The sequence below is a fragment of the Balaenoptera musculus genome, chromosome 2, assembly GCF_009873245.2.
Source record: "Balaenoptera musculus isolate JJ_BM4_2016_0621 chromosome 2, mBalMus1.pri.v3, whole genome shotgun sequence".
Lineage (NCBI taxonomy): Eukaryota > Metazoa > Chordata > Mammalia > Artiodactyla > Balaenopteridae > Balaenoptera > Balaenoptera musculus.
In genome coordinates, this window is record NC_045786.1 from 20,180,567 (window position 1) to 20,196,895 (window position 16,329).

General features: G+C 39.0%; 1 protein-coding gene across 2 annotated transcripts in view; it reads left to right on the forward strand.

The window, feature by feature from the left end:
* The first annotated feature begins 522 nt into the window (after window positions 1–522).
* The window catches only part of UPF2 (UPF2 regulator of nonsense mediated mRNA decay), a 93,718-nt gene continuing 77,911 nt past the window's right edge, over window positions 523–16,329 (forward strand). For both annotated transcript variants that reach the window (XM_036842881.1, XM_036842882.1), the window contains exons 1-3: window positions 523–618; window positions 5,515–5,891; window positions 8,368–9,147. In XM_036842881.1, the coding sequence (XP_036698776.1) occupies window positions 5,533–5,891; window positions 8,368–9,147 (1,139 nt within the window). In that variant the 5' untranslated portion in view covers window positions 523–618; window positions 5,515–5,532. The remainder of the gene's footprint in view (window positions 619–5,514; window positions 5,892–8,367; window positions 9,148–16,329) is intronic.

Below are 16,329 nucleotides of genomic sequence, written 5' to 3' on the forward strand. Positions count from 1 at the left end.
TACTGTGCCACCACCCTTCCTCACCTCCTGTTAGCTCCGCCCCGCCCCATTCTCGCTTTCCTCCCCTTCCCCCCCCCCCCACCTCAGTGCCTGCGCTTGCGCACCTCCAATTCAGGCGCTTTCCCTTTCCTGGCGACCAATCCACTTCCTGCCTCCGGTCCTCGGAACATTCCTCCCCTCCCTTAAGGTCCTGGCTAGAGGTGGTGGTTGTGGCTGCCCTGAGGACTGCCTGTCTGAAAAATTCGCTCCCGTCATTGAGCGGGCAATTTGAAGCAGTCGCTGTGTGTGTGGCACCTATCTGAGTATTTACTCGCGATTCTCCACCCCGGAGCTAAGCTAAGCGCGTGGGGATCCCGGCGGAAGGAAGCCCCGGGCTGTTTTCGATCTGGCAATCGCACGGATAGCTGCTTCCTTTCCACCTCCCTCCGCCCCGCCCCCACTCGCAGCCCGGCCGCGCTGGTGAGTGGCGGGCGGGAGGGCCGGCGGGCGGAGGGAGGAGGGGGAGCTGAGGGAAGGCGGGCCCTCGGCTGCGAGCTAGGTGGGGGGAGGGGAGGGGAGAGCCAGAGCGCTGGAGTTGGTGCTGGGAAACCCGGGGCTAATGTTGACAACAGGCTCGAGGTGAGTCCCGGGGAACCTCCTTCCCCTCCGCGCCAACGACCGGGAGGAAGCGGGGCTGGGGGGTACCGGCCTGGACTCCTACTCCCTGGGGGACCCAAGAGGCGCCTCCGCACCCCAGCGCTCCGGGGGTGGCGAGCAGGAGCCGGACCGCGGGTCCGGCGTCGTCCTTCTCACACCCCTCTCCTCCGGAGGCTCCCATCAACGCGGGAGCTCCTGGCCTGGGGCAGGCAGGAGGGGCGGTCGAGGGGGTGCCTGCCCCACATGCCCGGGCCGGGCCTCGGGGCCGGAGGCGGGGAGCCCGCCGTGACGGGCTGCGGCGGTTTGGGGGTGTGGAGGAGAGCGAGGGGAGGTTGGGGAAAGCTCTCGGGGAGCCGGGAGGGAAGCGAGGGCGAGGAAGTGGGGAGGGTGCGTGTGTGGGAGGATGTGGAGCGGGGAGACCGGCCGGAGCGTGTCGGGCTCCGTCGGTGAGGGAGTGTGGGGTGCGAAGTTCGGGTTGGGGCAGGGATGGTGCGCGAAGGTGACCGTGGACCCGCGTGGGAAGGGGAGCTGTGGCGGGGAAGCGTGTCGGGCAGAGGCGTGTGGAGCAAGAGCAGGGGGTTGTGGGAGACGAGGGTGTAGGGGAAGGGGTTTGGGTGTTTTGGGGCAGGCATTAGTGGGTGTACTTTGTTGTTTAGTCCCGTGGGCTGGTGATTCCTCACTTTGCCTTCATGCCGGGCCTCCTGGTCTTCTCTTGTTGGCCCTGTTGAAGTAACCGGACGATCGCGGGTATTTGGTCTCCAGGTTGGCCAAGCAGAGCCAGCTTTCAGGCTTGAGGGGACACTCTGGACCGAACCGTCAGTTCTCTGGCTCCCTTGGGACTTGTACGCAGTGATGCCTCAGACCTGAGGAAAACTATCACTCACTTTGCTCCTTTAGCAGAGTTGATGCGTGTTGATGAGAACTGTACAACTCCTCGAGAAAATCGTTTTTGAACTCTGGTGAAATTTGTAAAAGCTTTGAAAGAGTCCTTTATACTGAGGACGTTCTTTAAAGTCGAAGACTGGGAGGTAATGCCCCTGTGCGGTTTTGCCCTTAGAACATTTTGAATGAATAACCCAGAATGAAAAGAAAAAACAGCACTCTTTTACTCTGGAGCATTTTCAGAGCAGTCTCTTTGTGATTTCATACATCGTCCATATGGTAGTTTGCAAAGGAATATCTCTGAAAGGGAAACACCCCTTCCTCTGCACTCTCCCCGTACACGCCATTGCTAGTACCTGTTTTGCCAGTAAAGTAGTTTTTACTTTTTTCTGGAAGTTCAGAGTATATTTAGAAAACCAAACAAAATATACAGCCCAAGGGCCAAGACACTATTTTGGGAGCTAGGAAGGTGGTTTTAAAGCATGGCTTCCTTTTAAGGACTATGTGAATGTAATTATAGTCATTGTAAGAGCTAATCATATCTAATTAAAAGGTCACTAATTTTTACCTTATTTTGAGATAGAATCTATTTAAAAGTTTTAGTTTTTATTTGAAAAACTTGTGAAACATTTTAGGTAAAATAGATGTTTATTAAACCATGAGTTTATTAAAATAATTTAAAGAAATTCGAGCGTTTCATTAAATACAATTTAACACAGTTCAATTTTTGAAACTTGATGTGGTACAAATGCATACTGATCTGAATCATGTTGTTCGTATCTTTTATTTGTCTTTCTAAATCTTAGAGTCAGGGTGTATAGTGGAAAAGAGCCCTGGACACAGAGTTTGAACCCAGCCACTAAACTAGTTGTGTAATCTAGGGCAGGTCACTCAACGTAAAGATTGAGAATTGGAGTAGGTAAAATCTAGTACTCCTAACTCGAAAAATCTCTCATTTTAGGATGAACTTTTCAGTGTTCTCTGTGGAAGAGAATAAACATTTGTTGAATGCCTCCCTCATGCTGCTACTGATTTAGAAATTTAAGAAGTCTGTAATTCCAGAGAGGTAGCAACAGTTCCATTTTATTGATGAATAGACTCAGAGAAGTTACATTGCCCAGTTTCCATAGCTAGCAGTTTGCAGAGTTGGGATGCAAACTTAAAAGTCTGACTGACTTTAAAGCTCATATTACTTTCACATATTGCGTTGATCCCTTTACATGAACCTTTAGATTTCCATCGTATTTTTTGTTCACTGAAATTTAGTTCCAAGTGTACTTTGGGTATATGTTTGTAATACAAGGATGAAATGATTCAAAGGAGATACCACTCCCAAGACTTAAGGGTCTTACTGAGAATCTGTTTTGCCATGCTTTAGAGCAGAATTTTATTCATGAATGACTACTACAGTTTGATGTAGAAGGCACTTAAAAATCTATTGAATAATTAAGTACTGTGGAGAGTCACAAAAGTTTGGGAGACTCTTGTGCTAATAAATGATGATCCTTTATGAATTTGTCAGATTCCAAGTGAATTTCTTAATGTTTTAACAGAACTTAATATCTAATTTCATCTTCATAGATGAGACATTAATTATAAAATTTGATGCCATTCTTTTTTATGTCCTGAGAACTACACTTCCTTGTATCAGCTGAAATGTTGCTTGTTGCTGCTTCACAACAGAAAATACAAATTCTGTATAAACATTATTATTATTTTTTGCATAGAATTACAAACATTCCTAAGTAAGATTATCTTGTTACCTAGGAATTACCTGTCCCCATATGTTTTAGCATAGAATATGCCAGAAGTTAAAACATCATGTGAAAACTGCATAGCCATTATCAGGGACTCTTGCTACTTTGAGATGTGTAATTCTGATTTGTTGTAGTCAGTATCTGTTGTCAAGTTTTCTAGCTGACAGTTTCATATTCTAAAGGTTCTTCATAACTTTAGGAGTATGAGTTCAGATTCCAGTCTGTCACTAGCTGTGGAGGCCTTGGTCAAGTTACTTGGTCAGGTCTCCATTTACTCATTTATAAAATAGGGAAAGTAATACCCACCTCATAAAGATTTTAGTATCAAATGAGATGATGTATGTAAGATGTTTACTCTGGTACCAGTGAGTAGTAGCCTTTAGTATTCTCTCTTTTGAAAGTTTGCTTGTTTTGGGGCAAAGGTGGTTATTTAATTGAAGCTGCACGAGAAATTGATAACTACACTTCCCAGATAATATAAATATTAACAGTATCTTACCACATAAATACGTAGTTATGCTCTTATATATTTTAATGATTGTTTAAACAGAATTAACAGCCTTTTTTTGTTCAAGTTCCACCAATGGTGTTAACTAAAGCCTTTGGGTGTCATTGTCCAAAAAAAATGCATAGAACATGGAAGTGGAGGAGAGTAAGAGTAAAAACAGAAAAAGGGAAAGGAAGAGGTGGCTGAGAGAAGGTACAGACTATGGCATGTGCCTCCAAAAATTACTGAAAGTGCTTCTGGTGGCTTAGTTTGTCTTTCTGCGGTAATATTTTATTAGAGGGCTGAAATAAATGTTTTGCGTTTATAAAATATTATTGCAAATGTTTTCTTTGCTAACCTAGTTTTTATTGATGTAATTTAAAACCTATATTTGAAAATACTTAAAGAGTACTGTGTTTGTCTTTAGCTTGTAGAAAAACAACAACTAGGTAGTTAAGTAATTCTATACTTCTTAAATGGAAAGTATTTTGATTTTCTTGGGTACAACTTTCAGATGATTTAGGAATTAAAACATGAAGTACTGTCCATAAAAGAAATTATATGAGGACATTAAGTTCTAAGTAGAGATGTATTTTTAGAAAAGAAAATCATGAATTTTGCTGGGGAATACATTTTTTGTTGCAGAGTTTATTTCCGGTTAACTGTATGGAGCCTGTACTATAGACCAGTGCTATCCAAAAGAATTTTCTGTGATGATGAAAATGTTCTATATCTGCACTGTCCGTACCCACTAGCCACATGTGGAGTTGAGCACTTGAAATATTGATAGTGACTGGAGAACTGAATTTCAAATTCTGTTTAATTTTAATTAATTTACAATGTGAGTAGCCACATGTGGCTAGTGCAGTGGTTTTCAACTGGTGGTGATTTTCCCCCCAGGGGACGTTTGGTGATGTCCAGAGTAATTTTTGGTTTTTAAAACTGGGGAGATACTACTGGCATCTGCTGGATAGAAGGCAGGGATGCTGCGTTTAAACTTTGTGCAGTGCACAGGATAGCGTCCCCCTCCTCCCATCCAGAGAATTGTCTTGCCCAAGGTGTCCTGAGGCTGAGAAACCCTGGGCTGGTGGCCCTTGTATTGGCCGATATAGAAGAGAATATACAGTTTTTTATAATCATTATTATGTTTATTTATAAACTAATTTTGACTAATACTAATAAAGAGATGAAAGGTCTAGTCCAGTTTGGGATAGTTAACAGTTTTTGTATTTGAAAGTTTGATAAGGTTAGAGCAATGAGGTGAAATTTATGAGTCTTCATAGGAGGCAAGAGCTCGTTTATGCTCCCACTTAGATACTTGTATTGAATATTGTATGAAGTAGTGTCACCAGCATTTCTTAATGGTTGTGAAGTGTGGGGGGTAAAACTGATTCAGAATGTTCTCAGATACATACCGAAGTATTTATGATTAAATATGTTGTTTTGAAGTTGACAGTGGTTGAATCTAGGGAATGGTTACATGGAGTTCCTTATGTTGTGCTCTCCACTTCTGTTTGTGTTTGATTATTTCCTTAATAAAAAGTAGAAAGAAAAAAAATACTTAGACATAGGCATGACTAATAATGATAGAATATGGAATTTTATCACTGAAATAGTATTCGTTTTGCATGCATTTTATTTAATCTCTCACAATTGCCAAGTTGCATTAATATGTTCTGCTTAACAAAATAGTGTCACGTCACTAAAAAACATCACTGCGTCTACAATGCTGACATTCTTTTACTCTTACAGATTGTCCTGGGTAACATAATGCCAGCTGAGCGTAAAAAGCCAGCAAGTATGGAAGAAAAAGAATCTTTACTAAACAGCAAGGAAAAAGACTGCAGTGAAAGGCGGCCAGTGAGCAGCAGGGAGAAACCAAAAGAGGAGATCAAGCTTACCGCCAAGAAGGAGGTTATTAAGGTCCCTGAAGATAAGAAGAAGAAACTGGAAGAAGATAAGAGAAAAAAAGAAGACAAGGAACGCAAGAAAAAAGAAGAAGAAAAGGTGAAGGCAGAGGAGGAATTAAAGAAAAAAGAGGAAGAAGAAAAAAAGAAGCATGAAGAAGAGAGAAAGAAGCAAGAAGAGCAGGCGAAACGTCAGCAGGAAGAAGAGGCTGCCCAGTTGAAGTAAGAACGTTTATTCTAACTATTGATATGCAGGAATGGGAAGATTGGAATGTTTTGGAAAAACAGTGATTATTTGAAATAAAACGTCCAGGGTGCGGTTTCTTGAGAGTTGGGAGTATCTTAATTTACTTGTTCTGTTAGTTTTACTGAGCGGCATGCTTACAGTGCTTTCATTCTTTAAGTTAAATAATAGTCATCTTTAACGAGTATCTTTTGAGGTGTGGGGCAATCTGGGCTGTTTTTGTTTTTTAAAAAAGCTTTTTTTCATGGTACCTTATGCCATCTTTCTAAGTTGAAAATCTTTAGTTTGTTTTTTTCTTTTTGGCCGCGTCATGGGGCTTGCAGGATCTTAGTTCGCTGACCAGGGATCCAGCCCGGCCCCTGGCAGTGAAAGTGCCAAGCCCTAACCACTGGGATGCCAGGGAATTCCCGAAAATCTTTAGTTCTAAATGGCTGCTATTTGTTGAGTTCTTATTATATGCCAGGCACTACGATTGTATCAGTACATGTCTTCAAGGCAGTCTAATGAAGTAAGCTTTGTGATCCTCGTTTTACAGATTAATAAAATGAAGTTTCAGGAGGTTAAATGACTTGCCTAAGGTCACAGTAAGCAGTAGAGCAGCTGGGATTTGAACCTATGCTGGGCTGACTTTAAAACCTTTGTCCTTAAGTACAATTCCATAATGCCTCCCATTCTTCCCTTTATCTAAATCTATTCTTAACCATGTAAATCTGTGCAAGTGATATAATGAACTGGTGAAAAATGAGGTAGTCCTCATGGGAAGACTACCAGGATGTAGCAGAAATGACAGTTGTTGAATAGTGCAGGAGCTCTTCCCTTCATATATATAATTTAAAAAGCTGTTTGCAAACATGAATTTTCATGAATCTCTAGAACAGCTCAGCTACCTACTTTCTTACCAAAGTTCTTTTGTACCTCTATTTTTAATGAGGAACTGGAACCTTGGGTCTGAAAAGCAGTAGTAGTGACCTGTTTTGGAATATTCAGAACCATGATTCTTGAGAGTTTCTTGCTTATTTTCTATTTTAGTTTAAAAAAAAAACAATTCACAAGAATATTTAATTTCACTGTAAGTTTTGTTCTCTCACCCCTCCTATACAAAGAGCTTAAAAAAACAACAGCAACCAAAACCCCAACTTCTTACTGGGAAAAATTCAAGGGTGCAAAAAGTAGAATGAAATGATCTACCACCCCTCCCCATCTACCCAGCATCAACAATTTGCATTTTTTTCCTTTGGAGTATTTTAAAGCATCACATTATTTCACCTGTAAATGTATAAATATAAATAAATAAATACCTTAAGTGTGTGTGTGTGTTTGTGTGTGTGTGTGTGTATATATTCATTATATATCAAAGTGTTTCTAATAAAGATGATAATGGAGTTCTTGAGTGCATATATGTAATGAGTTATGCTTTCTTAACGTGTACTCTCACTGCTCATCTTGTGTTTCTCTGTGGCTGGAGGCTTCCAAGAGATACTCACATGTCCCTGTTCCCAGTGGTAGATGCAACTCTCTGTTAACATATTGTGGCTGTTAGTGGAAAAATCATAGAATTATAGGGTAGCTCAGGGATGGTTATCTCAGAAAGATGAAAATCTATTTTATTAGAAATTCATATTTTAAAGTTACATATTTTGGTATCTCAGAAACCTCAAAGTCAGATTGTCTCCACTCTCCCACTCCTGCCCAAGTTATTTTACTACTTCTACAGTTTAAACATGTCCCATCTTTTTAGTGGAAACATAGGTAGATTTGTTTTTAATTATTCTTTTCAGGATACACTGAGTCTGTTAACCTTTTATTAAAGTGCTTTTATCCTATAGTTCTTCTGGTTCCTATACAAGCTTTCTTAATTACACTTGAATTTTAAGACCTAAACCTAGCAAGTACTTTTATTAATAAAGGTTTGTTTAATGCTGAAGTATGGAGAAATGGTACTTAACATCTCAAAACATTTTAATGCATTCTTTTATAATGTTTATTCTTTAATTTAAATATTCTTTGTGGACATTTTTTGTTTTTCTGTTTTCCCAATGCTTTTATTTGTTTTAGGTTTTATATCTTTCCCAAACGTATTACTTTATGTTTTTTCATATTAAGCATCATGTGTTTTATTCATTTATTTATTTATTTCAGCTTTATTGAGTTACAGTTGACAAAAGTGTTTTATCCATTTAGCTTGCCAGTTGGCAGAATGATTTTTAATCTAGTTATTCAGAATCCTCCAATCTGCCACTTTTGGTGTTATCAGTAGAATGGGTTCTCATTATCTTAAGTTATTAATCAGATGTCTTTAAAGTAGTGAAAGGGCCTCTTGCATCTTTTGTTCCTCTTGGATTCTGTTGCTTTTCTGATCACCTTTTCATTGGCTTTCACTCTTATAGGATTCATCAGTGATGCTTCAAAATATACAGGGTATTGTACTTACGTGTTTGTTTGTTTTTTATATAGAGAGAAAGAGGAATCCCTTCAGCTTCATCAGGAGGCTTGGGAACGACATCAGTTAAGGAAGGAACTTCGTAGCAAAAACCAAAATGCTCCAGACAACCGACCAGAGGAAAATTTCTTTAGCCGACTAGACTCAAGTTTGAAGAAAAATACCGCTTTTGTCAAGAAACTAAAAACTATTACGGAACAACAGAGAGACTCCTTGTCCCATGATTTTAGTGGCCTAAATTTAAGCAAGTACATTGCAGAGGCTGTAGCTTCTATTGTGGAAGCAAAGCTAAAAATATCTGATGTGAATTGTGCTGTGCACTTATGCTCTCTCTTTCACCAGCGTTACGCCGACTTTGCCCCATCACTTCTTCAGGTTTGGAAAAAACATTTTGAAGCAAGGAAAGAAGAGAAAACACCTAACATTACCAAGTTAAGAACTGATTTGCGTTTCATTGCAGAATTGACAATAGTTGGGATTTTCACTGACAAGGAAGGTCTTTCCGTAATCTATGAACAGCTAAAAAATATTATTAATGCTGATCGGGAATCCCATACCCATGTTTCTGTGGTGATTAGTTTTTGCCGACATTGTGGAGATGATATTGCTGGACTTGTACCAAGGAAAGTAAAGAGTGCTGCAGAGAAGTTTAATTTGAGTTTTCCTCCTAGTGAGATAATTAGTCCAGAGAAACAGCAACCTTTCCAGAATCTTTTAAAAGAATACTTTACGTCTTTGACCAAACACCTGAAAAGGGACCACAGGGAGCTACAGAATACTGAGAGACAAAACAGGTGATTTTCAAATGTTTCTCAGAAATGAGAATTTATTTTGGAGCTCATACTTAAAAAATTTTAAAGTCTTCATGCCACTGAAAGAACTTTTGGAAAAGGGCTCATTGCAGGTGATTTCTTAACATTCCAGGAAAATTTCACAGTGTAACAATCTAAGTACTCATGTTTAAATGTGAGTCTTCGATAGATTTTGTTTCTGATTTTAAAAGAAATCCGGCAAGTATGTGGTGATTTTTACTTTGTGGATCTGTTTTCTTCCTGTCATTTAAAAAACTCCTTAATGTTGAGGGATAAGTTTTCTTAATGTTGAGGGATAAGTTTTCTTTTTCTGTCACTTTAACTTATCTGCTATTTTTCTGTGTGTTTTGCTCTTCCCTCTCTATAACAGGTTTGCTTTCATTGTTTTGTATTTTAGTTTATTGATGTCACTGTTGATACTCGCTTTTTAAGAGAACAAGTCATTCATTATCAGTGATATTTTAGATTAGAAATTTGGAAAATAATGTACCAAAGTAGCTGTGAAAAAATTCTTCAAGTGCAACTCTGCATTTATGGGAGTCTTTCTCCTGGGGACATCCATTCAAAATTCTAAAGGAAAGGAATGTATGTCCCTGATTTAGGCCACCTTTGACAGTTAACAAGATACTGTAGACTGCTGTGTAGCATCTGCACCTAGAAGGCACCAACAAGCTAAAAGTTGATGCAGTTGGTGGGTATTAGGTCAACTTTATGGAGGGTTGGATTTGGAGGAGGGCTGAAGGGGTACAGAAAGGAGGCAACAGCAGTAGCCTTTGGTTGGATACTCTGCAGCTATTTAAAGTGCATGTAGGGGTCAGAACACTTATTCCTATAAGCCTGTAGTTGGGGAGGACTGATTGGTTTAAGTAGTTACCACTAGAAGGTGATTGACTCAACCAGAAGAGACTGCCATAGTATATGCCAGTAGTTCAGTTAGGTCAGGGGTAAGATAGGTGCAGAGACTATATGGATAAATTCTTGGTGGCTGAAGATCACTAAGAGGTGAGAATTTAAGATGGCAGTGGTGCTCCTTAATGTTTCTTTAAAAAAAAGCATCCTCTTTTTTTGCTTTTGAATAGCAAGGACTGTTTTTTTTTAAAAATTAATTAATTTATTTATTTATTTATGGCTGTGTTGGGTCTTTGTTGCTGCGCACGGGCTTTCTCTAATTGCAGCAGGCGGGGGCTACTCTTTGTTGCCGTGCGGGGGCTACTCTTTGTTGCCGTGCGTGGGCTTCTCATTGTGGAGGCTTCTCTTGTTGCGGAGCACAGGCTCCAGGCACACGGGCCTCAGTAGTTGCAGCACGCAGGCTCAGTATTTGTGGCTCACGGGCTCAGTAGTTGTGGCTCGCAGGCTCTAGAGCACAGGCTCTGTAGTTGTGGCGCATGGGCTTAGTTGCTCCACGACATGTGGGATCTTCCCGGACCAGGACTTGAACCCGTGTCCGCTGCATTGGCAGGCGGATTCTCAACCAGTGTGCCAGCAGGGAAGCCCTAGCAAGGACTGTTTTAAACTTTGAAGAGGCTACTTCAGAATATACTTGTATAGCCAGTAATGGGTTAAAAAGGAAAGTAGGGTCCTCTATTAATAATTCTCACATATTTAACGTTTCTTTTTAAAATTTTATTTATTTTATTTTTGGCTGCGTTGGGTATTTGTTGCTGCTCGCGGGCTTTTTCTAGCTGCGGCAAGTGGGGGCTACTCTTCGTTGCAGTACGCGGGCTTCTCATTGTGGTGGCTTCTCTTGTTGTGGAGCACAGGCTCTAGGCGTGTGGGCTTCAGTAGTTGTGGCACATGGGCTCAGTAGTTGTGGCATGCGGGCTCTAGAGTGCAGGTTCAGTAGTTGTGGAGCATGGGCTTAGTTGCGCCGTGGCATATGGGATCTTCTTGGACCCGGGATCGAACCTTTGTCCCCTGCATTGGCAGGTGGATTTTAACCACTGCGCCACCAGGGGAGCCCCAAGGTTTTGTGTTTTTTCTTTCTTTTTTTCCCCAAGTTTTCTACTTTTTCCATTTCCTGTGTGTCCTACCTAATACATCACAGCTGATTTTGAAAGTATGTTTTGATTACTTTTTATTGGCTACTTTAAGGGTTTTGTGTGTGTGTTTTTGATTGGCCTCACAGAAGCTTATAGGGTAGAGTCTGTAATCATTTAATCCGGTCATCCTTCCAATGCAAAATGGAATCCATTTTATAGATTATCTGACAAATTATCCTTCTGAAAACTTCTCGAGCTTAGTGCTCTGAGCCATTCCACTGTTGGACACACCTATTTGCTAGGAATTCAAGCTGATGTTTAACGCCCCATATAATGGTTCCCTTTGATTTACTTCTTTTTTCTGATACAGACGGAATAAAGCTACTCAAAGTGGGGGTCCATGAACTATTTACCTGTTCACAATGAATTAAGCTGAGAAACTTTAGACTAAGCATTTAGACGTTTTGATAGCAATTCTCCATTGCCATGATATTGTCACTGTATTTTATAGCTGTGCTGTGATTGGAAAGAAAATTATTCCTTTATGGCAGATAGTTTGAGAAACACTGGCATGTGACATGTCTCTTCTTTTACACCAGGATGTCTCAAATATTTGCAGACTGCCAAGATGTTTCCCTTTCATCTTCTCCAGGCTAAATACCTCTGGTTCCCTCAGTATGCTACATGATTTCCAGACACTTCACTGTTCTTAGGACGTCTGTTTTGGATGCCTTCTTATCTGCTTATGACCTACAATTCCATTAGTTTTTATAGCTGCCTTGTCAGTCTTGACTCTTTGTTACACCTAAAGACTAATTTCTCAGAGGAACTGCTGCCCAGCCAGTTCTTCACCTTGAACTAGTGAAATAATTTTTTTATACCTAATACAGACTTACCTCTTTGAAACTTTATTTAGATACTTCTGGCATATTATGTTAGCCTAATGATAATCGATGTGTGTGTGTGTGTGTGTTTGCTGCACTGCGCGGCTTGTGGGATCTTAGTTCCCCGACAAGGAATCGAACCCAGGCCACTTCAGTGAAAGCACTGAGTTCTAACCACTGGATCGCCAGGGAAGTCCCAATGATGTGTATATTATTAATTGTACTTATGCATTGGTCACATTTAGATTAGATAAGCAGACCTTTTTTTTTTTGTTATTAAAGTCACGCAAGAAAATTTTGAACAGGATCTCGTGTTGAGAGCACAGCTTTGTGGCCTTTTCCTAGAAACTTACTCATTTTAATACAGAACTATTAACTATGGTTGGTTATTAGAGGAGGTTATTTACTAAGTGTAAATTGACCTTAGCATGGTAGCAGTTATTTTATCACAGAGACTGTCCAATTAGATGTAATAATTTGGGGGAATGTGAGAATCTTAATCACAATGTAGAAAATAATTGGCATATAGCTTAATAAGTCACTCATGCCTTAGGATAGCTTCAACTTGAGCAGCCTCTGTAGTGAGGATTTAAATGCCTGACTGAGCAAAGAAGACATGAGGAATTGGTTAGTGCAGAGTCCCTACTTGGCCTAATGTTAGTCTCCTTCTAAGAGGGTACATTACAGTTAAAATGACCAGTTTCCAAAAGTTTCTCCCTCCCAATCATTATCCAGTAGGTGTTGTGAAGTTTTTCTGTATCATAGGAATAAATCATAGGCAATCGTTTTTCCCAGTAAGGTTTCTCTTACGCATGATAATGCTAGAAATCTAAGTGCCAAGCTAGTGAGTATTTAATGCTCATACATAGTTGAAATACTTTAAGCCTTTATTCAATATCTCAATAATGATGGTTTTAAAAAAGTGACTGTATTTTCAGTCTATGGATTATAAATGCTCTTGGTCATTTTAATTAACTTGGGAGATGGCACCGTGCTTAGGGGTTGTGAAGTGTTAGTCTGTACTCATTAAAGTCTTTACTTAAAGATTTATTTAACCAATTTAAAAAAATAGAGTAATAAAATCTCTGGTGTTTTCTGAAAAACACTGTAATGAATGAATGAAGAAGGTGACTGAATAAGACCTATCGAATCTCAGCTGTTATCTCGGCTGATAGATTTTAGATAGCTACTTCTGTTTCTAGCCCCCTGAGGGATTTACAATTGTCAGCCAGCAATACAATTGACCCTAGCGTTGGGTGAATTCTAATAAATTTGAATTTATAAGCTTTTCATACTTTAAGTACAAAATCTTATTTTTAAAATGCATTTGGTTAAGTGTTTGATCTGGGGAATGAAAATTAATATTTACACATTTAAAAGATCATTTAGTAATATTTGCCAATTTAGAATTAATAGCTTTACTTCTTGCTTTGTTTTTTATGTTCAGTGCTCTTTATACTTGAAATGCTTTGTACTTTGAGATATTATTCTCATTAAGGTAACATAACCTAGTATTTTTTTGGCATTTAATAAAAATTGGGTGAATAAATGATTTAATTTTATTAGATGTAACTTAATGTTAATTATGTAACAGTTCATTTCTAGCCGTATAGTGAAATCATGAATTCAGATAGTAAGTCAGAATTCTTGCTTGAATAATTCTGAAGTGTCTTAATTTCTTTTTTTTTCTTCTTAGTTGGTGGGAGTGGGGGTATGTTTCTCTTTTCAGTACTGGTGAATTATGACCTTCATGATTGCATGCTCAGTCCAACAGCAGTAAATGATTTAAAGTTTAGTAAGGAAGAAAAATGGAGGTAGAATGTAGGCTTTTCCCTTGTTAATAAAACCAGGGAGGTTTCTTTTTTTTTTTTTGAATTTTTGAATTTTATTTTATTTTTTTATACAGCAGGTTCTTATTAGTTATCCATTTTATACATATTAATGTATATATGTCAATCCCAATCTCCCAATTCGTCACCGCCCTCCCCTCCCCCGCCAGAGGTTTCTTTTATTATTGTAAATTCATGAGGCATTACTTTAATAGTGTTGAAACCTGAAAACACATCAACCTGAAATTAAATAGTGTTGCTTTTACCTTTCACATTCTTTCCAGATAAGTTGTACCTTGCCTTTACAGGGAGATTGTTTAATAAATTGTGTAGTAATATTTAAGCACTATTAAAATGTTATATCACTGTGCTTTAGACTTACAGAGGCTTTAACAATTTTATAAGTGCTTCAAAATTGTTACCTCCTTCCAGATATTTTCTAATTCTGAGTCAATGACTTTGACATAGTTGGTTAATAAATATTTGGGTACAGTTATGCTTAACTATTGCTCTAGTCTCTTTTCATATAAGATTGTACAACATCTATAACCAAATTCTAAAATGAAACCACAAGAAAATTCAAGTTCTCATGAGAATTTGACAGAGCGCTAAAGGAGATGAAAAGTGAAACCTAGTAGTTTTTCATGGGTCTGCTTCATGGTTATTTTTTCAAGATTTGGCCATGTGTTCTATGTTGTTTTGCATGACTGCATAAGAACAAAGCTAAAATGGATTTTCTGTGGTCTTTTCAAGATTTTTTTCTTTTTTAACTTGGCTAATAGAAGATCAAAATAATACTTGGCATTGAAGTTCTTGCATTTTCTACAGTGAGCTCTGGCATTTTTTTTTTTTTTCCACGAAAATACTGTTTTACATTGATATAGTGCATCAGATGTATGATTCCAGTTGATCCTCACAGTACCCTTGAAAGAAATACCTGTATTTTGAAGGTGATAGATCCGATTTAGGGATTAAAGAGCTTGCCCAATGTGACTTGGATAGCAAATGATAGAATCAGGTTCTTTCCTACCTTTTCATTCTGTATTTTTCACATCTTCCATAGTACTCATTTTCATCTGCATTTAGTACTTATTTTATTATTATTATTATTTTTAATGTTATATATTTTTAAAATTAATTATTTATTTTTGTCTGCGTTGGGTCTTTGTTGCTGTGCGTGGGCTTTCTCTAGTTGTGGCGAGCGGGGGCTACTCTTTTTTGTTTTTTTTGGGTTTTTTTGGCTGTGTTGGGTCTTCGTTGCTGTGCGCGGGCTTTCTTTAGTTGCGGTGAGCGGGGGCTACTCTTGGTTGTGGTGCGCGGGCTTCTCATTGTGGTGGCTTCTCTTGTTGCGGAGCACGAGCTCTAGGTGCGCAGGCTTCAGTAGTTGTGGCCCGTGGCTCAGTAGTTGTAGCTTGTGGGCTCTAGAGCTCAGGCTCAGTAGTTGTGGCGCATGGGCTTAGTTGCTCCGTGGCATGTGGGATCTTCCCAGACCAGGGCTCGAACCTGTGTCCATTGCATTGGCAGGCAGATTCTTAACCACTGCGCCACCAGGGAAGTCCTAGTACTTATTTTTAAGGTGTCTAGTAAACTCATTAGCTACTGAGGACTTACAAAGTCAAATCCAAACAAAAGAAGGACCCAAAATAGAATATAAAACAAGAACCTCAATGTGGGAAGGCTTGCCTTTGATACATGCATTTGAGAGACATCCTAATTCAAAATAAGGTACCAAGTGGATAATTTTAATTTTATTTGAGAGGCAGTATAATCCAGTAGTTATGAGAATGGACTTTGGAGCCAGACTGCTTGGGTTCAAGTTTTAGATGTCATTTACTCATTCTGTAGCTTTGGGCAAGTTACCTCACATCTCTGTGCTTTGGTTTTCTCTTCTGTAAAATGGGATAACAGTAGCACTCTACCTTTGAGGTACATGTGAACAGTGCAGTGAACTCATATGTGTAAAAGCATTTAATAACAGTATCTGGCACATTGTAAGTATTCAATAAATGTTAGTTCACCATTAACAGTATATTGCCTGCTCAATCCTTCAGAAAGGTTTTTGAATGAGAATTTCTCTTTGTGCCTTTTTATGATTTTGAAAATTTGTATGTTAAACTTCTTAAACTTTCATGGGTTATTTTAAAAATTCATTTTTAAAAACAATACAAAACAACAGAATAAACACTGTACAAAATTAAAGAAATAGCAAGAAAGTCAGGCAATAACAATAAAAATGAAAAAAATGGAAAAAAAGAAAACCGAATGTCTCAATACTAGAATTTTTTGAGGCATCTGTGGCTTTTCTTATTTATGAGATATAATGCTTGATTCCAGAATGGACTATTTGAAATTTTCTGTCAGTTTTACAATATTAAGTTAAATTAATATTAAATGTAATATAAAAAACACTCCAGAAATCAAGGATTGATGTACCTTAGGGGGTCCTCCCAGATAGTGATAGCTCATATTTTG